A 25503-nucleotide genomic window follows, 5' to 3' on the forward strand; every position below is an offset into this window, starting at 1 on the left:
TCAGTGTTACTAGTGTATTGGTCTATAGACTCACCACTGTTCAGTGTTACTAATGTATTGGTCTATAGACTCACCACTGTTCAGTGTTACTAATGTATTGGTCTATAGACTCACCACTGTTCAGTGTTACTAATGTATTGGTCTATAGACTCACCACTGTTCAGTGTTACTAATGTATTGGTCTATAGACTCACCACTGTTCAGTGTTACTAATGTATTGGTCTATAGACTCACCACTGTTCAGTGTTACTAGTGTATTGGTCTATAGACTCACCACTGTTCAGTGTTACTAATGTATTGGTCTATAGACTCACCACTGTTCAGTGTTACTAATGTATTGAAACTGTGCTTCAATAAATGTTTTCGACTTGTAACACAGCTGCCTTCTCTTACATCACGGATCAGCCTTGCATACTTACACATTTCACACTCCGTCTACCCACAGATGCACAGAATCCCAAAGATGGTGTGAAACTTCTAGAGAAGTAGAGCTCTCTGCATCTAACCAGGAAATGGACGTTGACACAGGAAACTGGTGGTCATGTTTTCACATGGTGCATCTCTGAAGGAAGTCAGTATCAGATATGATTGGTTTCCAACTGTCTAAGAGGCAAGCTGCACAGACTAGTGGATAAAGGAGAACAGAGCAGTGGAACGCAGGGAAACTAGTTCAGATGAGTCCCTTTTCATTTACTAGGAAAGGAAGGGACTGACAGCTATATGTCTGGTTTTAGAGTGGTGAAAGAGATTCTGTTTCCAGAAAACCCAGATCCTTGTGACAGTTATGACACGCAGTGGTGGGTTTGATATTGGAATGAAGGAAGTGGTGGGTTTGATATTGGAATGAAGGAAGTGGTGGGTTTGATATTGGAATGAATGCAGTGGTACGGAGTGATGCACCCTGGACCGTCACTGGCTTTAGCAATCATCGCATGTTTTCTGCAGATATACTTCTGTGAAAGTCGCTGGGACAAGGAAGAAGGTACTTATCTTTATTATCAAACAATTGTATAAAACAACATTTATAGATTTTACCAGGTAGATATTCCATGTGCATGTAGACATATCATATGCCTTCAGTATTAATTGTATTATACGTACATCTGTGTGGAATGAGAGATGTCTTTCTCGTGTGACACGTGTAGGTTTGAAGCCAGGCTCCGAGACGTACGGCTACAAAGCTTTCTCTGGGGAGGGGTTTGTCATGCAATGTACCAAACCACAGTCCGCCGGTCTCTGTGAGCGCCTCTACAACATCACAGCCAGCTCTGAGGAAGCTGATTGGTCGAAGGCCGAGGGGGAAACCAACAGAGACAGAGATGACGGGGCCGTGACAGGACGGGGGAACGCGCTCTGGTTCTCTACCGTGACGGGGCCGTGACAGGACGGGGGAACGCGCTCTGGTTCTCTACCGTTACTGCAAAGGACTCTGGGAAGTACACATGCCACACAGGGTAGGTAGTCTGTTGACGGTCTTTGGGTAAGCCCCTCTCTCTGTTTCCACAGGGTAGGTAGTCTGTATTGACTCTGTTTGGGTAGGCCCCTCTCTCTGTTTCCACAGGGTAGGTAGTCTGTATTGACTCTGTTTGGGTAGGCCCCTCTCTCTGTTTCCACAGGGTAGGTAGTCTGTATTGACTCTGTTTGGGTAGGCCCCTCTCTCTGTTTCCACAGGGTGGGTAGTCTGTATTGACTCTGTTTGGGTAGACCCCTCTCTCTGTTTCACAGGGTAGGTAGTCTGTATTGACTCTGTTTGGGTAGGCCCCTCTCTCTGTTTCCACAGGGTAGGTAGTCTGTATTGACTCTGTTTGGGTAGGCCCCTCTCTCTGTTTCCACAGTTTCCACAGAGGTAGGTAGTCTGTATTGACTCTGTTTGGGTAGGCCCCTCTCTCTGTTTCCACAGGGTAGGTAGTCTGTATTGACTCTGTTTGGGTAGGCCCCTCTCTCTGTTTCCACAGGGTAGGTAGTCTGTATTGACTCTGTTTGGGTAGGCCCCTCTCTCTGTTTCCACAGGGTAGGTAGTCTGTATTGACTCTGTTTGGGTAGGCCCCTCTCTCTGTTTCCACAGGGTAGGTAGTCTGTATTGACTCTGTTTGGGTAGGCCCCTCTCTCTGTTTCCTGCCCTTTGATCAGAAGAAGTGAGAGAAGCTTTGGTGGAATGGACGGATGAAGTGAAGTAGTGTAACTCTCCAAAACATGCCACATCATTACATGAATTATCTTGAGGACAAAAACGCCTTCACAAAGACAGTACAAATGTGGTTGCTTACTTTGAACAGTTTGCCTTTGTTTGATTTTGAAAAACAGTTTGCCTATATTTTTGACCTTTCCAAGACACAATGTGTGAATTTGAATATGTGTTGTTATTATCACAGTGGTATGGTGATCCACGTCTATGTGGAGGTGCTGGAGAGGGCCAGCCTGGGGTGCAGGGACACAGAGGAGAACAGAGTCACTCTGGTTCTGGGCAAAGGTGGCAGGATCCCATGCCCTGGGATCAAATGTCGGACACAGAGGTCAGAGGTCACATGGTACAAGGTGATTATTCCAGCAGATTTTTGGATGGTTGGATGGTTGGGTGGATCGATGGATGGTTGGTTGGTTGGTTGGATGGTTGAATGAATGGATGGGTGGGTGAGTTTGTGGGTGGGTGGGTGAGTGGGTGGATGGGTGGGTGTGTAGGTGGGTGGATGGATGGGTAGGTGGGTAGGTGGGTGGGTGGGTGGGTGGGTGGGTGGTTGGTTGGGTAGGTGGGTGGTTGGTTGGTTGGTTGGTTGGTTGGTTGGGTAGGTGGGTAGGTGGGTGGTTGGTTGGGTAGGTGGGTGGTTGGGTAGGTGGGTAGGTGGGTGGTTGGTTGGGTAGGTGGGTGGTTGGTTGGTTGGGTAGGTAGGTGGGTGGTTGGTTGGTTGGTTGGTTGGTTGGTTGGTTGGTTGGTTGGTTGGTTGGTGGGTGGGTGGGTGGGTGGGTGGGTGGGTGGGTGGGTGGGTGGGTGGTTGGTTGGTTGGGTAGGTAGGTGGGTGGTTGGTTGGTTGGTTGGTTGGTTGGTTGGTTGGTTGGGTAGGTGGGTGGTTGGTTGGGTAGGTGGGTGGTTGGTTGGTTGGTTGGGTAGGTGGGTGGTTGGTTGGTTGGTTGGGTAGGTTGGTTGTAGGTGGGTGGGTGGTTGGTTGGGTAGGTGGGTAGGTGGGTGGTGGTTGGTTGGGTGGGTGGGTGGGTGGGTGGGTGGGTGGTTGGTTTGGTTGGTTGGGTAGGTGGGTTGGTTGGTTGGGTAGGTGGGTGGTTGTTCGGTAGGTGGGTGGTTGGTTGGGGGTAGGTAGGTGGGTGGTTGGTTGGGTAGGTGGGTAGGTGGGTGGGTAGGTGGGTGGTTGGTTGGTTGGTTGGGTAGGTGGGTAGGTGGGTGGTTGGTTGGGTAGGTGGGTAGGTGGGTCGTTGGTTGGGTAGGTAGGTAGGTAGGTAGGTGGGTCGTTGGTTGGGTAGGTGGGTAGGTGGGTCGTTGGTTGGGTAGGTAGGTAGGTAGGTAGGTAGGTAGGTAGGTAGGTTGGTGGGTTGGTGGGTTGGTTGGTTGGGTAGGTGGGTAGGTTGGTTGGGTAGGTGGGTAGGTGGGTAGGTGGGTTGGGTAGGTAGGTAGGTAGGTAGGTAGGTAGGTAGGTAGGTTGGTAGGTGGTTGGTGGGTAGGTTGGTTGGGTAGGTGGGTAGGTGGGTAGGTGGGTAGGTTGGGTAGGTGGGTAGGTGGGTAGGTTGGTGGGTAGGTTGGTTGGGTAGGTGGGTAGGTAGGTAGGTGGGTAGGTTGGTGGGTAGGTTGGTTGGGTAGGTGGGTAGGTGGGTAGGTGGGTAGGTGGGTAGGTGGGTAGGTGGGTGGGTGGTTGGGTAGGTGGGTAGGTGGGTGGGTGGTTGGTTGGGTAGGTGGGTGGGTGGGTGGGTTGGTTGGGTAGGTGGGTAGGTGGGTAGGTGGGTGGGTGGGTGGGTTTGGGTGGTTGGGTAGGTGGGTAGGATTGGGTAGGTGGGGTTGGGTAGGTGGGTGGTTGGTTGGGTAGGTGGGTAGGTGGGGTGGTTGGTAGGTGGGTAGGTTGGGTAGGTGGGTAGGTAGGTTGGGTAGGTGGGTAGGTGGGTGGTTGGGTAGATGGGTTGGGTTGGTTGGGTAGGTTGTTTGGTAGGTGGGTAGGTTGGTTGGGTAGGTGGGGGTTGGTTGGGTAGGTGGGTAGGTGGGTAGGTTGGTTGGGTAGATTGGTTGGGTAGGTGGGTAGGTTGGTTGGGTAGGTGGGTAGGTAGGTGGGTGGGTTGGTTGGGTAGGTGGGTAGGTTGGTTGGGTAGGTGGGTAGGTAGAGGTGGGTAGGTGGGTAGGTGGGTAGGTTGGTTGGGTAGGTGGGTAGGTTGGTTGGGTAGGTGGGTAGGTTGGTTGGGTAGGTGGGTAGGTAGGTAGGTGGTATATTTATGGACGGCAGGTTTTACCTGATGTTTGTTTCTCTTCAGAATGTAATTATTGTATCATTCCACTGCATCTAAGACTTTACACAAACTCCTCACCTTTAGTAAACACAAGTACAAGCCGTACACACCCATGTGCCCGGTTACACACCTGCTCACCTGTGACAGGTCAACACATAATGGAATAAATAGACGAACGTACAAAGAAATGAACAAACGACTGAACAGGCAAACAAGTGAATAATGGCTTTACATCATGGGTTTCTCTGCAGGATGCCAGGCCTGTGTGTGAGATACAGGATAAGAGGACTATCTCTGTGGTAGACAGGTATACTCTTCTGCTGGGTACTGTCTATGTGAGTGATGCTACAGTGTATTTCTGTGACTACACCTATGAAGACAACGGGATCCCCTGGACAGTCAGGAGATCTGTTAACGTCTCGGTCATACGTAAGTACGGGAGGACTGTCGCTGCAGGCTGTCTCCCAACACACACCCATACACACACCACACACCCATACACACACCCATACACACACCACACAAGATGAACACACACCCATACACACAACACACAAGATGAACACACACCCATACACACACCACACAAGATGAACACACCACACAAGATGAACACATACACACACCACACAAGATGAACACACACCCATACACACACCACACAAGATGAACACACACCCATACACACACCACACAAGATACACACACCACACAAGATGAACACATGCCCAAGATGAACACACACCACACAACCACACAAGATGAACACACACATGCACACACACACAAGATGAATCACACATACACACACACAAGATGCATCACACCACACAAGATGACACACACCCACACACCACACAAGATGAACACACACCCATACACACACCACACAAGATAAACACACCCTTTTACACTCACACAAGATGAACACACCCCATGACACACAAGAGACCCTCCACAGATTACACATCCCCATACACACACCACACAAGATGGAGGGCGTACACACAGCAAGATGGGTGAGATGAACACAGCCTGAGGTTGAACCACACAAGATGATTTGATGACACCACACAAGATGTATAGAGTATGATCACAAGATGTTTCACACAAGATTTATGGTTACACACGTCCTAAATGGAACACTTATACACACACCACACAAGATGAACACTACTTACACAGACCAGGGCCCTACACCACACAAGTGCACTACACACACCACACAAGAGCCCTATGACACACCACACAAGATGAACACACACCCATACACACACCACACAAGATGAAGTGCACTACCACACAAGATATTACCACACAAGAGACCCACACAAGATGAACACACACCCATACACACACCACACAAGATGAACACACACCCATACTTTAGACCAAGAGACCACCCATACACACACCACACAAGATGAACACTTTACACCAGAGCCCTACACACACCACACAAGATGAACACACACCCATACACACACACACAAGATGACCAGAGCCCACAAGATGAACACACCCATACACACACACACAAGATGAACACAGGGCCAGAGCACCCACACAAGATGAACAATATATTACACCACACAAGATGAACACACCCCATACACACACCACACAAGGAACACACACCCATACTTTAGACCAGATGAACACACACCCATACACACACCACACAAGATGAACACTACTTTAGACACAGAGACCACATGGGGTAGTGCACTACTTTACCACACAAGATGAACACACACCCTACACACACCACACAAGATGAACACACCCATACACACACCACACAAGATGAACCCACACCCATACACACACCACACAAGATGAACACTATATTAGACACAAGAGACACACCTACACACACCACACAAGATGAACACTACTTTAGACCAGAGCCCAAGATGGGGTACACACACACACAAGATTTAGACCACACACCCTACCACACAAGTGCACTACTTTAGACCAGAGCCACATGGGGTAGTGCACTCACTTTAGACCAGAGCCCATGGGGTAGTGCACTATGTGCACTATACTTTAGACATTCAGAGTCCTTTTATGTGGTAGTGACACAAAGACCCTCCACAGACCTTATCCCCTGGCAACGAGGAGGGCGTGCTGGGTAGTGCACTACTTTGACCAGAGACCTATGTATGGTAGTGCACTACTTTAGACCAGAGCCCTAAATGGGGTAGTGCACTACTTTAGACCAGAGCCCTATGGGGTAGTGCACTACTTTAGACCAGAGCCCTATGTGGTAGTGCACTACTTTAGACCAGAGCCCTATGGGGTAGTGCACTACTTTAGACCAGAGCCCTATGGGGTAGTGCACTACTTTAGACCAGAGCCCTATGGGGTAGTGCACTACTTTAGACCAGAGCCCTATGGGGTAGTGCACTATATTAGACCAGAGACCAATGGGGTAGTGCACTACTTTAGACCAGAGCCCTATGGGGTAGTGCACTACTTTAGACCAGAGCCCTATGGGGTAGTGCACTATTTAGACCAGAGCCCTATGGGGTAGTGCACTACTTTAGACCAGAGCCCTATGGGGTAGTGCACTACTTTAGACCAGAGCCCTATGGGGTAGTGCACTACTTTAGACCAGAGCCCTATGGGGTAGTGCACTACTTTAGACCAGAGCCCTATGGGGTAGTGCACTACTTTAGACCAGAGCCCTATGGGGTAGTGCACTACTTTAGACCAGAGCCCTATGGGGTAGTGCACTACTTTAGACCAGAGACCTATGTGGTAGTGCACTACTTTAGACCAGAGCCCTATGGGGTAGTGCACTACTTTAGACCAGAGCCCTATGGGGTAGTGCACTACTTTAGACCAGAGCCCTATGGGGTAGTGCACTACTTTAGACCAGAGCCCTATGGGGTAGTGCACTATATTAGACCAGAGCCCTATGGGGTAGTGCACTACTTTAGACCAGAGCCCTATGGGGTAGTGCACTACTTTAGACCAGAGCCCTATGGGGTAGTGCACTATATTAGACCAGAGCCCTATGGGGTAGTGCACTACTTTAGACCAGAGCCCTATGGGGTAGTGCACTACTTTAGACCAGAGCCCTATGGGGTAGTGCACTACTTTAGACCAGAGCCCTATGGGGTAGTGCACTACTTTAGACCAGAGCCCTATGGGGTAGTGCACTACTTTAGACCAGAGCCCTATGGGGTAGTGCACTACTTTAGACCAGAGCCCTATGAGGTAGTGCACTACTTTAGACCAGAGCCCTATGGGGTAGTGCACTACTTTAGACCAGAGCCCTATGTGGTAGTGCACTACTTTAGACCAGAGCCCTATGGGGTAGTGCACTACTTTAGACCAGAGACCTATGTGGTAGTGCACTACTTTAGACCAGAGCCCTATGTGGTAGTGCACTACTTTAGACCAGAGCCCTATGGGGTAGTGCACTACTTTAGACCAGAGCCCTATGGGGTAGTGCACTACTTTAGACCAGAGACCTATGGGGTAGTGCACTACTTTAGACCAGAGCCCTATGGGGTAGTGCACTACTTTAGACCAGAGCCCTATGGGGTAGTGCACTACTTTAGACCAGAGACCTATGGGGTAGTGCACTACTTTAGACCAGAGCCCTATGGGGTAGTGCACTACTTTAGACCAGAGCCCTATGGGGTAGTGCACTACTTTAGACCAGAGCCCTATGGGGTAGTGCACTACTTTAGACCAGATCCTTATGGGGTAGTGCACTACTTTAGACCAGAGCCCTATGGGGTAGTGCACTACTTTAGACCAGAGCCCTATGGGGTAGTGCACTACTTTAGACCAGAGCCCTATGGGGTAGTGCACTACTTTAGACCAGAGCCCTATGTGGTAGTGCACTACTTTAGACCAGAGCCCTATGGGGTAGTGCACTACTTTAGACCAGAGCCCTATGGGGTAGTGCACTATATTAGACCAGAGCCCTATGTGGTAGTGCACTACTTTAGACCAGAGCCCTATGTGGTAGTGCACTACTTTAGACCAGAGCCCTATGGGGTAGTGCACTACTTTAGACCAGAGACCTATGTGGTAGTGCACTACTTTAGACCAGAGACCTATGGGGTAGTGCACTACTTTAGACCAGAGCCCTATGGGGTAGTGCACTACTTTAGACCAGAGCCCTATGGGGTAGTGCACTACTTTAGACCAGATCCTTATGGGGTAGTGCACTACTTTAGACCAGATCCTTATGGGGTAGTGCACTACTTTAGACTAGAGCCCTATGGGGTAGTGCACTACTTTAGACTAGAGCCCTATGAGGTAGTGCACTATATAGGTAATGGGGATGCAACCTAGTCCTTATATCAACCCTCTATTCCCCAGGGGGGCCTCATAATCTGAGCTGTCAGGTGCATTTTGGGTTCCAGAGGACCTTTGACCCAGTGGTCCAGTGGTGGATCAGTTCCCATAGCAACCATGAAGGAATGATGAAACTGATGGAGATGGAAGCACAGTGAGTTGGATCTCATTTTTGTTGTTGATGCTCGTCATGTATTATTGTATATTAAGCATTAACATTAATGAATGAATGATTCATTCATTAAACTTCTTTTTGTCAGGCACCCACCTATCATTAAAATAATCATGTGTATCACTGTAGGCTATGTGACGTCCCAAAATGGCACCCTAGTCCCTACATAGTGCACAGTGTACTTTATAGGGAGCAGGATGCCATTTGGGCAGCAATCAAATCAAAATCAAATCAAATATATTTATATAGCCCTTCTTACATCAGCTGATATCTCAAAGTGCTGTACAGAAACCCAGCCTAAAACCCCAAACAGCAAGCAATGCAGGTGTAGAAGCACGGTGGCTAGGAAAAACTCCCTAGAAAGGCCAGAACCTATGAAGAAACCTAGAGAGGAACCAGGCTATGAGGGGTGGCCAGTCCTCTTCTGGCTGTGCCGGGTGGAGATTATAACAGAACATGGCCAAGATGTTCAAATGTTCATAAATGACCAGCAGGGTCCAATAATAATAATCACAGTAGTTGTCGAGGGTGCAACAGGTCAGCACCTCAGGAGCGTCTGCTAAATGACTTAAATGTAAATGTAAATGAGTAAATGTCAGTTGGCTTTTCGTAGTCGACCAGAGGGTCACCTTCTGCTTCCTCTCCAGGCAGGTGTGGGAAAGGAGTATTGAAGAGTTGGAGTTCACGGTCACCAGGACAGCTCAAATCCCGGAGGTGACCCAGCTACACCTGGACTCCACCTTCACCTGTCTGGCCCAGAACTCTGTAGGCAACAGCAGCGCCACCATCAGGCTGACAAGGAAATCTGCAGGTACCAGAAGAATACTGATGGGGTGCATCTCAATCATCTCTCCTTTCTCCCCAAGTGTGGACTTGTTCACTTCCCTTCATGGATTTTGAATGAAATGACTGTTTTATGACAACTCCTTCTGGGACCTGCCTGGTCCAATCCAATGCTTTTTAATTTGTTGGGAGTAATGAACAAGTTCACACATCTAGAGGAAGTAGAGATGATTGGAACGCAGCCCTAGTCTCTCATTGCATCTGATTTGGTTCTGGGTACCAAGGTTAGCCTACCACGAGTCAGATCCATTTTTCAGAGAACACTAGCAATGTATCTTTTTACTTAATAACCATATCTTGTCATACTGTTATCTGAGACAACAACACTCCTATGTGTTAGAATTAAACAATAATGCCCGGGGGGGTGTGGTATGTGGCCAATATACCACGGCTATGGGCTGTTCTTACGCACGACGCAATGTGGAGTGCCTGGATACAGCCCTTAGCCATGGTATATTGGCAGTATATCACAAACCCCCAGGTGCCTTATTGATATTATAAACTGGTTACCAACGTAGTTTGAGCAGTAAAAATACATGTTTTGTCATACCCGTGGTATACGGCTGTCAGCCAATCAGCATTCATGACTGGAACCACCCTGTTTATAATGTGTATTTTGTAATGTTGTTTCAGTTTCCCGTGTGCTGGTGATAGTGTGTCCGGTGGTGTCTCTGCTGTTTGTAGCTGGGATGGGCATTACAGTGCACGTCTACTGGCTAGAGATCTCTATTCTCTACAGAATCTACCTCCCATACAAACAGACCACCACAGGTCAGAAACACATCTCACTCACTCACTCACTCACTCACTCACTCACTCACTCACTCACTCACTCACTCACTCACTCACTCACTCACTCACTCACTCACTCACTCACTCACAGACAGACAGACAGACAGACAGACAGACAGACAGACAGACAGACAGACAGACAGACAGACAGACAGACAGACAGACAGACAGACAGACAGACAGACAGACAGACAGACAGACAGACAGACAGACAGACAGACAGACAGACAGACAGACAGACAGACAGACAGACAGACAGACAGACAGACAGACAGACAGACAGACAGACAGACAGACAGACAGACAGGATAAGATAAGATAAGATAAGATAAGATAAGATAAGATAAGAGGAAAACAAATCACATGATATCTTAATTGAGGGTTTTCTCCTCCCACTCTTACCAAGTATCTAATGGTTGATATATGGTGTCCATCTCCTCCACTCCCAATCTTACACACACACTGTCAGATAAAAGCTATCTAGCATCTAGGCAAACCTCAAATCTAGCCATCAGGAAATGACTGTTTCAACTTGACTAGTTACAACCTCAAACCACACAGGAAGATGGCTGGGTGTTCTGGAAAAAAAAGCCAGTTGTTGTTAGTTCTTTGAAATTACGTCATTACATTTACATTTAAGTCATTTAGCAGACGCTCTTATCCAGAGCGACTTACAAATTGGTGCATTCACCTTATGACATCCAGTGGAACAGCCACTTTACAATAGTGCATCTAAATCTTTTAAGGGGGGGGGGGTGAGAAGGATTACTTTATCCTATCCTAGGTATTCCTTAAAGAGGTGGGGTTTCAGGTGTCTCACTGTCCTAACTGTTCTAACTGTGATCACTGTCCTAACTGTTCTAACTGTGATCACTGTCCTAACTGTTCTAACTGTCATCACTGTCCTAACCTGTCCTAACTGTCCTAACTGTGATTACTGTCCTAACTGTGATTACTGTCCTAACTGTTCTAACTGTCATCACTGTCCTACCTGTCCTAACTGTGATCACTGTCCTAACTGTTCTAACTGTCATCACTGTCCTAACCTGTCATAACTGTCCTAACTGTGATTACTGTCCTAACTGTCCTACCTGTCCTAACTGTGATTGCTGTCCTAACTGTTCTAACTGTGATCACTGTCCTAACTGTGATCACTGCCCTAACTGTTCTAACTGTCATCACTGTCCTAACCTGTCATAACTGTCCTAACTGTGATTACTGTCCTAACTGTGATTACTGTCCTAACTGTTCTAACTGTCATCACTGTCCTAACTGTGATCACTGTCCTAACTGTTCTAACTGTCATCACTGTCCTAACCTGTCATAACTGTCCTAACTGTGATTACTGTCCTAACTGTGATTGCTGTCCTAACTGTTCTAACTGTGATCACTGTCCTAACTGTGATCACTGCCCTAACTGTGATCACTGTTCTAACTGTCATCACTGTCCTAACTGTGATCATTGTCATCACTGCCCTAACTGTCCTAACTGTGATCACTGCCCTAACTGTCATCACTGTCCTAACGGTCATCACTGTCCTAAATCAGTCAATTCGGGAAGTATCCTGAAATTGTAAAAAGAACACCTATTTTCAATGATTCATCAATAAACTGTATTGACTCTGTAACCTGAATGTCTCTTCTATCTCCTTCCCTGTATTGACTCTGTAACCTGAATGTCTCTTCTGTCTCCTTCTCTGTATTGACTCTGTAGATGAATGTCTCTTCTCTCTCCTTCCCTGTATTGACCCTGTAGATGAATGTCTCCTTCCATGTATTGACTCTGTAACCTGAATGTCTCTTCTATCTCCTTCCCTGTATTGACTCTGTAGATGAATGTCTCTTCTCTCTCCTTCTCTGTATTGACTCTGTAACCTGAATGTCTCTTCTATCTCCTTCCCTGTATTGACTCTGTAGATGAATGTCTCTTCTCTCTCCTTCTCTGTATTGACTCTGTAGATGAATGTCTCTTCTCTCTCCTTCCCTGTATTGACTCTGTAGATGAATGTCTCTTCTCTCTCCTTCCCTGTATTGACTCTGTAGATGAATGTCTCTTCTGTCTCCTTCCCTGTATTGACTCTGTAGATGAATGTCTCTTCTGTCTCCTTCCCTGTATTGACTCTGTAGATGAATGTCTCTTCTATCTCCTTCCCTGTATTGACTCTGTAGATGAATGTCTCTTCTGTCTCCTTCCCCGTATTGACTCTGTAGATGAATGTCTCTTCTGTCTCCTTCCCTGTATTGACTCTGTAGATGAATGTCTCTTCTGTCTCCTTCCCTGTATTGACTCTGTAGATGAATGTCTCCTTCCCTGTATTGACTCTGTAGATGAATGTCTCTTCTATCTCCTTCCCTGTATTGACTCTGTAGATGAATGTCTCTTCTATCTCCTTCCCTGTATTGACTCTGTAGATGAATGTCTCTTCTGTCTCCTTCCCTGTATTGACTCTGTAGATGAATGTCTCTTCTATCTCCTTCCCTGTATTGACTCTGTAGATGAATGTCTCTTCTCTCTCCTTCCCTGTATTGACACTGTAGATTGTCTCCTTCCCTGTTTTGACTCTGTAGATGAATGTTTCTTCTGTCTCCTTCCCTGTTTTGACTCTGTAGATGAATGTCTCTTCTCTCTCCTTCCCTGTATTGACACTGTAGATTGTCTCCTTCCCTGTTTTGACTCTGTAGATGAATGTTTCTTCTGTCTCCTTCCCTGTTTTGACTCTGTAGATGAATGTTTCTTCTGTCTCCTTCCCTGTTTGACTCTGTAGATGAATGTCTCTTCTATCTCCTTCCCTGTATTGACTCTGTAGATGAATGTCTCTTCTCTCTCCTTCCCTGTATTGACTCTGTAGATGAATGTCTCCTTCCATGTATTGACTCTGTAAGATGAATGTCTCTTCTATCTCCTTCCCTGTATTGACTCTGTAGATGAATGTCTCTTCTCTCTCCTTCTGTATTGACCTGTATTGTCTCTTCTATCTCCTTCCCTGTATTGACTCTGTAGATGAATGTCTCTCCTTCTTCCCTGTTTTGACTCTGTAGATGAATGTTTCTTCTGTCTCCTTCCCTGTTTGACTCTGTAGATTAATGTCTCTTCTATCTCCTTCCCTGTATTGACTCTGTAGATGAATGTCTCTTCTGTCTCCTTCCCTGTATTGACTCTGTAGATGAATGTCTCTTCTCTCTCCTTCCCTGTATTGACTCTGTAGATGAATGTCTCCTTCCCTGTTTTGACTCTGTAGATTAATGTTTCTTCTGTCTCCTTCCCTGTTTTGACTCTGTAGATGAATGTCTCTTCTATCTCCTTCCCTGTATTGACTCTGTAGATGAATGTCTCTTCTGTCTCCTTCCCTGTATTGACTCTGTAGATGAATGTCTCCTGAATGTCCTTCCCTGTATTGACTCTGTAGATGAATGTCTCTTCTATCTCCTTCCCTGTATTGACTCTGTAGATGAATGTCTCTTCTCTCCTTCCCTGTATTGACTCTGTAACCTGAATGTCTCTTCTATCTCCTTCCCTGTATTGACTCTGTAGATGAATGTCTCTTCTCTCTCCTTCCCTGTATTGACTCTGTAGATGAATGTCTCTCTCCTTCTGACTCTGTAGATGAATGTCTCTTCTGTCTCCTTCCCTGTATTGACTCTGTAGATGAATGTCTCTTCTGTCTCCTTCCCTGTATTGACTCTGTAGATGAATGTCTCTTCTGTCTCCTTCCCTGTATTGACTCTGTAGATGAATGTCTCTTCTGTCTCCTTCCCTGTGATAGATGACTCCTTCCCTGTATTGACTCTGTAGATGAATGTCTCTTCTGTCTCCTTCCCTGTATTGACTCTGTAGATGAATGTCTCTTCTGTCTCCTTCCCTGTATTGACTCTGTAGATGAATGTCTCTTCTGTCTCCTTCCCTGTATTGACTCTGTAGATGAATGTCTCTTCTGTCTCCTTCCCTGTATTGACTCTGTAGATGAAATGTCTCCTTCCCTGTATTGACTCTGTAGATGAATGTCTCTTCTCTCCCCTGTATTGACTCTGTAGATGAATGTCTCTTCTATCTCCTTCCCTGTATTGACTCTGTAGATGAATGTCTCTTCTATCTCCTTCCCTGTATTGACTCTGTAGATGAATGTCTCTTCTATCTCCTTCCCTGTATTGACTCTGTAGATGAATGTCTCTTCTATCTCCTTCCCTGTATTGACTCTGTAGATGAATGTCTCTTCTCTTCTCCTTCCCTGTATTGACACTGTAGATTGTCTCCTTCCCTGTTTGACTCTGTTTTGACTCTGTAGATGAATGTCTCTTCTGTCTCCTTCCCTGTTTTGACTCTGTAGATGAATGTCTCTTCTGTCTCCTTCCCTGTATTGACTCTGTAGATGAATGTCTCTTCTGTCTCCTTCCCTGTATTGACTCTGTAGATGAATGTCTCTTCTGTCTCCTTCCCTGTATTGACTCTGTAGATGAATGTCTCTTCTGTCTCCTTCCCTGTATTGACTCTGTAGATGAATGTCTCCTTCCCTGTATTGACTCTGTAGATGAATGTCTCTTCTATCTCCTTCCCTGTATTGACTCTGTAGATGAATGTCTCTTCTATCTCCTTCCCTGTATTGACTCTGTAGATGAATGTCTCTTCTGTCTCCTTCCCTGTATTGACTCTGTAGATGAATGTCTCTTCTATCTCCTTCCCTGTATTGACTCTGTAGATGAATGTCTCTTCTCTCTCCTTCCCTGTATTGACACTGTAGATTGTCTCCTTCCCTGTTTTGACTCTGTAGATGAATGTCTCCTTCCCTGTATTGACTCTGTAGATGAATGTCTCTTCTATCTCCTTCCCTGTATTGACTCTGTAGATGAATGTCTCTTCTATCTCCTTCCCTGTATTGACTCTGTAGATGAATGTCTCTTCTGTCTCCTTCCCTGTATTGACTCTGTAGATGAATGTCTCTTCTGTAGATGAATGTCTCTTCTATCTCCTTCCCTGTATTGACTCTGTAGATGAATGTCTCTTCTATCTCCTTCCCTGTATTGACTCTGTAGATGAATGTCTCTTCTGTCTCCTTCCCTGTATTGACTCTGTAGATGAATGTCTCTTCTATCTCCTTCCCTGTATTGACTCTGTAGATGAATGTCTCTTCTCTCTCCTTCCCTGTATTGACACTGTAGATTGTCTCCTTCCCTGTTTTGACTCTGTAGATGAATGTTTCTTCTGTCTCCTTCCCTGTTTTGACTCTGTAGATGAATGTCTCTTCTATCTCCTTCCCTGTATTGACTCTGTAGATGAATGTCTCTTCTCTCTCCTTCCCTGTATTGACTCTGTAGATGAATGTCTCTTCTCTCTCCTTCCCTGTATTGACACTGTAGATTGTCTCCTTCCCTGTTTTGACTCTGTAGATTAATGTTTCTTCTGTCTCCTTCCCTGTTTTGACTCTGTAACCTGAATGTCTCTTCTATCTCCTTCCCTGTATTGACTCTGTAACCTGAATGTCTCTTCTCTCTCCTTCCCTGTATTGACCCTGTAGATGAATGTCTCCTTCCATGTATTGACTCTGTAACCTGAATGTCTCTTCTATCTCCTTCCCTGTATTGACTCTGTAGATGAATGTCTCTTCTCTCTCCTTCTCTGTATTGACTCTGTAACCTGAATGTCTCTTCTATCTCCTTCCCTGTATTGACTCTGTAGATGAATGTCTCTTCTCTCTCCTTCTCTGTATTGACTCTGTAGATGAATGTCTCTTCTCTCTCCTTCCCTGTATTGACTCTGTAGATGAATGTCTCTTCTGTCTCCTTCCCTGTATTGACTCTGTAGATGAATGTCTCTTCTGTCTCCTTCCCTGTATTGACTCTGTAGATGAATGTCTCTTCTGTCTCCTTCCCTGTATTGACTCTGTAGATGAATGTCTCTTCTATCTCCTTCCCTGTATTGACTCTGTAGATGAATGTCTCTTCTGTCTCCTTCCCCGTATTGACTCTGTAGATGAATGTCTCTTCTGTCTCCTTCCCTGTATTGACTCTGTAGATGAATGTCTCTTCTGTCTCCTTCCCTGTATTGACTCTGTAGATGAATGTCTCCTTCCCTGTATTGACTCTGTAGATGAATGTCTCTTCTATCTCCTTCCCTGTATTGACTCTGTAGATGAATGTCTCTTCTATCTCCTTCCCTGTATTGACTCTGTAGATGAATGTCTCTTCTGTCTCCTTCCCTGTATTGACTCTGTAGATGAATGTCTCTTCTATCTCCTTCCCTGTATTGACTCTGTAGATGAATGTCTCTTCTCTCTCCTTCCCTGTATTGACACTGTAGATTGTCTCCTTCCCTGTTTTGACTCTGTAGATGAATGTTTCTTCTGTCTCCTTCCCTGTTTTGACTCTGTAGATGAATGTCTCTTCTATCTCCTTCCCTGTATTGACTCTGTAGATGAATGTCTCTTCTCTCTCCTTCCCTGTATTGACTCTGTAGATGAATGTCTCTTCTCTCTCCTTCCCTGTATTGACACTGTAGATTGTCTCCTTCCCTGTTTTGACTCTGTAGATTAATGTTTCTTCTGTCTCCTTCCCTGTTTTGACTCTGTAGATGAATGTCTCTTCTCTCTCCTTCCCTGTATTGACACTGTAGATTGTCTCCTTCCCTGTATTGACTCTGTAACCTGAATGTCTCTTCTGTCTCCTTCCCTGTATTGACTCTGTAGATGAATGTCTCTTCTATCTCCTTCCCTGTTTTGACTCTGTAGACGACAAGGAATATGATGCCTTTGTGTCCTACGTGCCCAGCTCTTCCTCTGAGGAGGCGGGGGGACGAGGAAGAGGAGAGGAGGCGCTGGAGGTGCTCCTGCCCAGGGTTCTGGAGGGGCAGTGGGGCTACCACCTCTTTCTGCTAGAGAGAGACCTGCTGCCGGGCGGAGGTGGGTTCTAGTTTGCTTCCCAAATGGCATACTATTCCCTATTTAGAGTACTACTAAAACGTAGGGTACTATATAGAGAAAGGCTGCCATTTAGGACGCATATTAGTCTGGTCCCAGACCAGTTTGTGCTGTAGAGCCAACCAACGCCCATAGGAGTTGGCTATACTGCACAAACTGATCTAGGATCAGGTTATAGTTGAGCAGGCCATGTGAATAGAAACAGTCACATTACCAGAGTAGACTGTAAAACATTACCGTTGAATGTACAGTTGGCCTAGAGATGGCAGCTTTCAAATGAAATGTATTCTGAAGAATGTGTGGTTCACAGAGTCACTGTTTTACTGTCAGATTTTGACAGTCTGCATAACTATGATGTCTCCCTGCCAAGCATGACACTTGTGTGGTTTTGTGTTTGTGTGTTCTGTGCTTTAGCGTATACAGAGGATGTGGTGTGTGCGATCCGCAGCAGCAGGCGACTGGTGTGTGTCCTGAGTCCTGACTACCTGGCCAGTACCTGTCTGTTTGAACTGGAGACAGGCATCAGAGCCTTACAACAAGACCCACACTTCAGACTCATCCTCATCTGGACCAGCCCCAACCACAACCCCAGTCCTAGCCCCACCATCCCCAACCCCAGTCCTAGCACCACCATCCCCAACCCCAGTCCTAGCCCCACCATCCCCAACCCCAGTCCTAGCACCACCATCCCCAACCCCAGTCCTAGCACCACCATCCCCAACACCAGTCCTAGCACCACCATCCCCAACCCCAGTCCTAGCACCACCATCCCCAACCCCAGTCCTAGCCCCACCATCCCCAACACCAGTCCTAGCCCCACCATCCCCAACACCAGTCCTAGCCCCACCATCCCCAACCCCAGTCCTAGCCCCACCATCCCCAACCCCAGTCCTAGCACCACCATCCCCAACCCCAGTCCTAGCACCACCATCCCCAACCCCAGTCCTAGCCCCACCATCCCCAACACCAGTCCTAGCCCCACCATCCCCATCCCCAGTCCTAGCCCCACCATCCCCATCCCCAGTCCTAGCCCCACCATCCCCAACACCAGTCCTAGCCCCACCATCCCCAGTCCTAGCCCCACCACCCCCAACACCAGTCCTAGCCCCACCATCCCCAACCCCAGTTCTAGCCCCACCATCCCCAACCCCAGTCCTAGCCCCACCATCCCCAACACCAGTCCTAGCCCCAGCACCACCAGCCCAACCAGCAGCAGGCCTCTATCTCTACCCCTGTCTCACACCCTGGGCATGGTGACTCCAGCCTCACCGATGCCCCCACTAGTTCGGAGGGCCATCAGAGTCCTGCCTGCTCTGCACTGGACCCCCCAGGACCAGGGAAGGATGATAACTAGCTCCAACTCTGGATCAAAGTTCTGGAGATCCCTCCACAAGGCCATGCCAGCCCAGATTGGGACTGGGACAGACACACAGACACTGTTAGACAGACACACAGACACCCAGGACAGAGGGACTGTTTTGTAGTCGTTAGGGCGGTTCTCCAGTAACTTGACACCTTGTATATATATTTTTTGGGGTTGAGGGACCTGTGGTTTCATGGTTGTTGCTTCTAAGAATGTGTCGTTACCTCCTGGAACCTGGTAACGTAGTGGTTAGCAGTCAAAGCAGTGGTTCCTGGTAACGTAGTGGTTAGCAGTCAAAGCAGTGGTTCCTGGTAACGTAGTGGTTAGCAGTCAAAGCAGTGGTTCCTGGTAACGTAGTGGTTAGCAGTCAAAGCAGTGGTTCCTGGTAACGTAGTGGTTAGCAGTCAAAGCAGTGGTTCCTGGTAACGTAGTGGTTAGCAGTCAAAGCAGTGGTTCCCGTAGTGGTTAGCAGTCAAAGCAGTGGTTCCTGGTAATGTAGTGGTTAGCAGTCAAAGCAGTGGTTCCTGGTAACGTAGTGGTTAGCAGTCAAAGCAGTGGTTCCTGGTAACGTAGTGGTTAGCAGTCAAAGCAGTGGTTCCTGGTCAAAGCAGTGGTTCCTGGTAGTGGTTAGCAGTCAAAGCAGTGGTTCCTGGTAACGTAGTGGTTAGCAGTCAAAGCAGTGGTTCCTGGTAGTGTGGTTCAGTCAAAGCAGTGGTTCCTGGTAACGTTAGTGGTTAGCAGTCAAAGCAGTGGTTCCTGGTAACGTAGTGGTTAGCAGTCAAAGCAGTGGTTCCTGGTAACGTAGTGGTTAGCAGTCAAAGCAGTGGTTCCTGGTAACGTAGTGGTTAGCAGTCAAAGCAGTGGTTCCTGGTAACGTAGTGGTTAGCAGTCAAAGCAGTGGTTCCTGGTAAATGGCAGTCAAAGCAGTGGTTCCTGGTAAATAGCAGTCAATGCAGTGGTTCCTGGTAAATAGCAGTCAATGCAGTGGTTCCTGGTAAATGGCAGTCAAAGCAGTGGTTCCTGGTAAATGGCAGTCAATGCAGATCCTGGGTGTATTCTTTTTTCAGTAATTGGTCTTTTAAACCAACCAGGTCAGGTTTTTTCTCCAATAACTGTGCTAAAGATCAGAGTCCTTAAAGCACACCGTAGCATAAGGTTTTGGACCATAGCAAAACCTTTTGGCAAACGGAAAATGTTTTGCAACGAAAACTACTTTCTATTGGACAAATTCAGGTTCTGTCCCCGTTTCTCTTGCTTCTGTTGAGTTCTGTTTGTTTCCTAGTTAATACACCCCAGAAGAGGTATTTATTTATATTACAAACCAACTACAGTACAGAGAAGGACCTAACATACTTGCAGAAGCTACAGTTAAGGACAGCTGTTGACAGCAGAATAATTAGTTTCCTTTATGTGAAGGAAAAAATGCTTACGTCACGTCACGTCTTTCCATTTTGAAAGAATATAATAGCACAGATAGAAGAATAAGATCGATATTTCACCCGGTGTATAAATGTGAAGCATCCGCTTGTTCTGCCCACCACGGCTCATTCATTCCCCTTTTGAAACGACAGGGTGTGGTCCATCTTGGCTTAGTTATAACAATCTTTGATAATTACTGTCCTCCGCTCCTCTTCTTATACCCAGTAACATCATCAAGATTGTCATTGAGGCTTTACATGATTTATGCATTTGAAGAATGTATATGATACACTGGTATGTGCATTGTGGTTCAATTGATTTTTTTGTTGTTGCATAAATATCATTAAAAAATACATTTCGTTTTGGAATTGAATGTAAGTTTATTGTCCTAATATGAATATTTCTACATGTCAACCTCAGGCACGGGAGAAATGGTTCCTGTCTGGGATCACTCTGTAAAGGCATGACAGACAGTGAGGGAAAGGCCAGGGTTGAAAACCCTGTTAGGACTGTTATAAAGTAGTGATATATCCTAGATGAGTCAAACTATTATTAAGTTGTCTTAAAGTTCCCTTTCCCAAAACGTATCCTCATTGCTCTGAACTACACCCACTCCAGTCTGCTATATAACACACACACACACACACACACACACACACACACACACACACACACACACACACACACACACACACACACACACACACACACACACACACACACACACACACACACACACACACACACACACACACACACACACACACAAGCTTAAAACAAAACAAAACAAATATGCTTGATAGCACGAATGTCTCCCCATCATTACATAGCAGTATGTACATTGTTTTTACACCATCGTCAACAGTCAAACGAAGAGAAACAGCACTCAATCAAGGTGACATCATTCCACACAAAAGCAAACACGGTGTGCAGTTTGACTATTGTCATTAGCAACCCAGTAAGGCCGAGCCCTACTGGTCTTACTGTGACTAATAACCAATGAGGCGGAGCCCTATTGGTCAGTGTCCGTCTGAGACTTGAGCTTCCTCTCCCAGAGCTTCTGGTGGTCGGAGAATCCCTGCTTCCCCTTGTTGAAGGAGTTGGGGCCTGCTGACGTGGGCGTCTCCCTGAGGTGAACATAGAGAGTTATGTGTGGTAGTGGACCTAAAGGTTGTTGAAACCACTGCGGTCTGAACTGGTGCGTTGACCAAAATGAAAACATCACATTGACTAGTAGTAGGTCCACGCTCAAATGACCCATGCAAACACGTGTGGTCATCACGCCTGGTTCAAATCCACCCATTCCCTATATAGTGCCATACTATGGGCCAGAGGTCTCTCCAAAGTGGTCAATATTAGTTAACTAATAGGCAATAGGATGCCGTTTCAGAGACGCACACTGGGTAGAATACTTGACAAGGATGTAGGAACAGGTACATCACATTTCAGTGATTTATGAACAGAGTATTATGTCAGAAAACCTGGAATTTCAGATAACATTTGTGAGATGTTGTAAAAACATTTTGAGAAAATAATTCAAACGTTGTGTTTCTTACCTGCCAATGTTCTTCATCCTCATCTTGGCTTCTGCAGGCATCTCCTCCTCACTCTGTCAGAGGAGAAAACACCTGTTAGCATCTCCTCCTCACTCTGTCAGAGGAGAAAACACCTGTTAGCATCTCCTCCTCACTCTGTCAGAGGAGAAAACACCTGTTAGCATCTCCTCCTCACTCTGTCAGAGGAGAAAACACCTGTTAGCATCTCCTCCTCACTCTGTCAGAGGAGAAAACACCTGTTAGCATCTCCTCCTCACTCTGTCAGAGGAGAAAACACCTGTTATTACAGCTATGTGGTTAGAGCACAGGCATCAACATTGATGTTTCACTGCATATGACAGTTTGTTTGCACAACCTACTAATCTATTGGGATATCGTGTGTGTGTGTGTGTATGAAGGCGTCAGCATGCTTCCCAGCCAAAACAGTTTGTGCATATATATATATTGTGACGCCATTTTGCGTCATTTTTGTTTGTTTTGGATTTTGGTGAATGGTTTTTCAGGTGTTTGGGTACACAAAATTTTTTTCTAGAGGCAAGCCGAAGTTCGGAGCGGAAGTGTACGCCCCTTCGTCTCTGATTGGTCAACAGTAGGGATTCTTCAGTAAAGTCTGTCATTCAATGAGAGATGACTTTTCTTTGAAAAATACTACAAGAAACATCTTAGTTTAAAAAAAAACTTCTAAACTAATTACATTTCTTGAGTTATTTAAAAAAAAATCATTTGGACTATTTTGAGGAAGCGTATACTGGCTACGGTGTCTCAAAATGGACAAACAGTACTATTGCAGCTTTTTTCAAATTTTTCCAGCAAAGTTATTTTAAGGGAGTATGCAAGCACTCTCGTTCGGTTCGGCTAGCCAAGTGTGGCTCGGTGCCAGCCGAAATGAAGCCAGCCTTAACTCACATCATCAGAGTCAACATTGAAAACCGAGGCCAGAGCTGGTTTCTTGGCAGGTACAGGTACAGGCTCTTTGGGTTTCTAAAATGGAGAGAAACACACATCTGTCAACCACACACACTGAGTTAGATGTCACACACACACTAACCCTAATGGTACTCACACTAGCACCCAGCTTGATGGAGATGGGCGCAGGCTTCTTTATAGGCTGGCTGATCAGACCAAATCCTATCTTGGAGACTTTGGGGGCCGGGGGTACCGGGTGGCTCGAGGTGGACACCTTCCCCGGGCCAGGGCTGACCTCCTGGGCCGAGCGTTTCCCCCCTCCTCCAGTGCTGGAAGAGACAGTCTTAGTTTTCACACTGCCTTCCTTCTCCTCCGGTCCTGCTGGAGGCGAAACAACTTACCAAGGTGAGCAACTGTTGCCTGGGAAACCAAGGATGAGCTACTGTTACCTGGGAGTGGTTGCCGGGTTACCGGTAGGTGGGTGAACCCATAGAGATCCTATTAAAGGAATTCCTAATTCTATGGGTGAACCTGTTTGGAAGTTGGTGTGTGAAAGGACCAAACACTCCCACTATTGTTGCGGTTATGGTCGGTATTTTGGTCATAAACATAGCTAGTTATTTTAACACTATTGCATTTTGCCACATAGCATATGTGCATGCATAGCCTATAGTTTATTGCATATCATGTTACATATTTTTTTTACGTTCAACGCATGTTGCATCCTATACATTTATCTGTCTTAGCTAGCTAAATGTGTCTTCTTTTTTAAACTGGCTACATGCCAAGTGAAGCCCATATTAGTTGTGTTTACCGACAAAAGTATTTGGAAAAAACAATCGTAAACGAGCAGCTGCAATGGCTAACCTAGCGATCTCGCGTAAAGCTAGCTAGCTAATAAAACCAGCTATCTAGTTTCATTGGAAACCTGCTAACGTTACATCAACGGCTGCTATCTAGCTAGCTGAATGGGGACAGGCCGAAGCTCCGTTCACAAGCGGACACGATGAGCATGGGAATGTTGTAATTTAGTTACAGGTGGTCGACGTAACGTTATACTTCTAGTCTTATTTCGACAAGACAGCGATACATTGCCCCTAAAGATGTACTAGTATCACCTCCATCGTCGGAGAGCCGCTTGCTGCTGTGCTTGTTGTAGTCCGCCATAACATCAGTGACGATGGAAGAAGCGAACGGGATTTCTCTAACGAGATGGTGCAGAACAGCGCCACCTGTCGTTGTGGAATAGGAATGGTCTGAACACAACAACAACCAAAAACTAATTTATTCCCAATGATTCATACCAAAAATCATCAAAGAATAATATACCAATGTTTTGTCGTTATCTGATACTTTATGTGTGTATTTGTCTCTGTTTGTTTATGAGTATTTGTGTGGTTCGTGCATTAATCGATAGGTGGCGGTGGGTAACGATTTAGAAATCTACCTTTTGAAGCGTCGAAGAAGAACTTCTGTCGTTTTGAAATTACGTCATTAACAGTCGCCGGTGCCACTCGTGTTGTCAAAATGAAATGTTTACAATGAGAATTATCATAATTGTTTTACGTGTTTTTAAACACCATAAATCGTTTTAGTTAGTCGGTGAGATGTCGGCGTTCAGCTCAGAGCTCATTGACTACCTGGAGGGAAGAATTTCATTCGAGGAGTTTGAAATACGGAGAGAGGAAAGAAAAGCTAAATTGAAGGTAAGTGGGACATCCACTCTGCATGCTGTATTAACGTTGAAAAGATCAAACTTGTGTACACGTTTTGGAGCTCGCAATGATATATGTGCTACTGGACCACCTTTCACGAATGCCTGTGTTGAAAGCATCTCATCTCGGATCTTTTCTCTCAGGTATCGAACGAAGGACGTTCAGAGGAAGATGAAGAGATTGGACCAGATGACACTCTCCCCAGCACTTCCCACGGCCGCAGTCCGAGAAAATGTTCTAAAAAACGGGCGGCAGGTGTGTGTCTCCACTTGTTCAGTCATGTGACTGCTTGGGTTCGGAACATGGATATTCTGCTTCCCACAATCTTGTATTAGCCCGCTGAGCTAAAGCCTAGGCACTCTTCATGTCTTCTTAAGCAATTCCAGTCAAGTCATTGTTGTATGCCAACTATCCACCTCTTCTGTCCTTGCCAGCGGATCCAGAGGAAGGCGTCAGCCCATCTGTCCAGAAGGCCTTTGCCTCAATGATGGAGGAGGGAACAGAGACTGAACAGACTGAGGAAGAGGAGGAGGAGGAGGAGGAGGATGAAGACAACGATGACGATTATGAAGAAGAGGAAGAGGAGGATTCAGAGGAGGAGAGGAAGGTTGAAGCTAAGGGAGATGAGGAAGGGCCCTCAGCTGGGGATGTCTTTGCTCTGGAAATGGAGCTTAACCGAGAGAACAAGAAGATGATGAAGGTGAAAATTAGATAAAGGCCCGTCTTCATTTTAACAGGGTTCACAAGACTGTTAGCCCCCTGAGCCTTGACATTAGATCAGTTAGCCATAGTTTGACAATAGATGTGTTGTGTATGCAATAATAGTTTAATTTATGGCTCGTCTCAGGCAGAGTTAGGCTAGTCACCATTTGAGCCGGGTTCACTGAAACACCTCTGTTACACTTGGTCAGGCTGCAGTGTTTGTTGACATGGGACTATTGATGGTGATTGTGTACTGTTCAGGAGAGACGTAACCGCAGCAAGCTGCCCCGGGCCCTGAGGGGCCTCATGGGAGAAGCCAACATCCGTTACGCCCGCGGAGACAAGGAGGACGCCGTCCTGATGT

The 25503-nt window shown here is 46.3% G+C and overlaps 3 protein-coding genes across 7 annotated transcripts in view; 2 read left to right on the forward strand and 1 right to left on the reverse strand.

Annotated features, from left to right (window-relative positions):
- The first annotated feature begins 558 nt into the window (after nucleotides 1-558).
- Nucleotides 559-18962, forward strand: LOC124019724 (interleukin-18 receptor accessory protein-like). Its single transcript, XM_046335142.1, has 11 exons — nucleotides 559-982; nucleotides 1146-1356; nucleotides 1404-1454; nucleotides 2373-2535; nucleotides 4692-4869; nucleotides 8788-8917; nucleotides 9583-9746; nucleotides 10412-10549; nucleotides 17290-17460; nucleotides 17893-18474; nucleotides 18742-18962. The coding sequence occupies exons 1-11, from the start codon at nucleotides 877-879 to the stop codon at nucleotides 18960-18962; spliced, it is 2115 nt and encodes a 704-aa protein (XP_046191098.1). The 5' UTR covers nucleotides 559-876.
- A 1653-nt stretch (nucleotides 18963-20615) lies between these two features.
- LOC124019720 (PEST proteolytic signal-containing nuclear protein-like) lies at nucleotides 20616-23980 on the reverse strand. Of its 5 annotated transcripts, XM_046335136.1 has the most exons (6): nucleotides 23841-23919; nucleotides 23124-23142; nucleotides 22880-23051; nucleotides 22723-22797; nucleotides 21817-21869; nucleotides 20616-21387 (listed from the first exon to the last, which is right to left on the reverse strand). In XM_046335136.1, the coding sequence occupies exons 1-6, from the start codon at nucleotides 23887-23889 to the stop codon at nucleotides 21273-21275; spliced, it is 483 nt and encodes a 160-aa protein (XP_046191092.1). In that variant the 5' UTR covers nucleotides 23890-23919; the 3' UTR covers nucleotides 20616-21272. The 5 variants fall into 5 exon arrangements, with proteins under 5 accessions (XP_046191092.1, XP_046191094.1, XP_046191090.1 ...); XM_046335138.1 differs by lacking the exon at nucleotides 23124-23142 and having other exon boundaries at nucleotides 21817-21910; nucleotides 22880-23103; nucleotides 23841-23980; XM_046335134.1 differs by lacking the exon at nucleotides 23124-23142 and having other exon boundaries at nucleotides 22880-23103; nucleotides 23841-23979.
- Nucleotides 23981-24197: 217 nt separating this feature from the next.
- The window catches only part of gtf3c3 (general transcription factor IIIC, polypeptide 3), a 15914-nt gene continuing 14608 nt past the window's right edge, over nucleotides 24198-25503 (forward strand). The window contains 4 exon segments of the mRNA XM_046335143.1: nucleotides 24198-24428; nucleotides 24581-24692; nucleotides 24872-25137; nucleotides 25401-25503. The exon segment at nucleotides 25401-25503 is cut by the window's right edge and continues 21 nt beyond it. Coding sequence (XP_046191099.1) covers nucleotides 24330-24428; nucleotides 24581-24692; nucleotides 24872-25137; nucleotides 25401-25503 — 580 coding nt within the window. The 5' untranslated portion in view covers nucleotides 24198-24329.

This window comes from Oncorhynchus gorbuscha, unplaced genomic scaffold (genome assembly GCF_021184085.1).
Source record: "Oncorhynchus gorbuscha isolate QuinsamMale2020 ecotype Even-year unplaced genomic scaffold, OgorEven_v1.0 Un_scaffold_658, whole genome shotgun sequence".
NCBI lineage: Eukaryota > Metazoa > Chordata > Actinopteri > Salmoniformes > Salmonidae > Oncorhynchus > Oncorhynchus gorbuscha.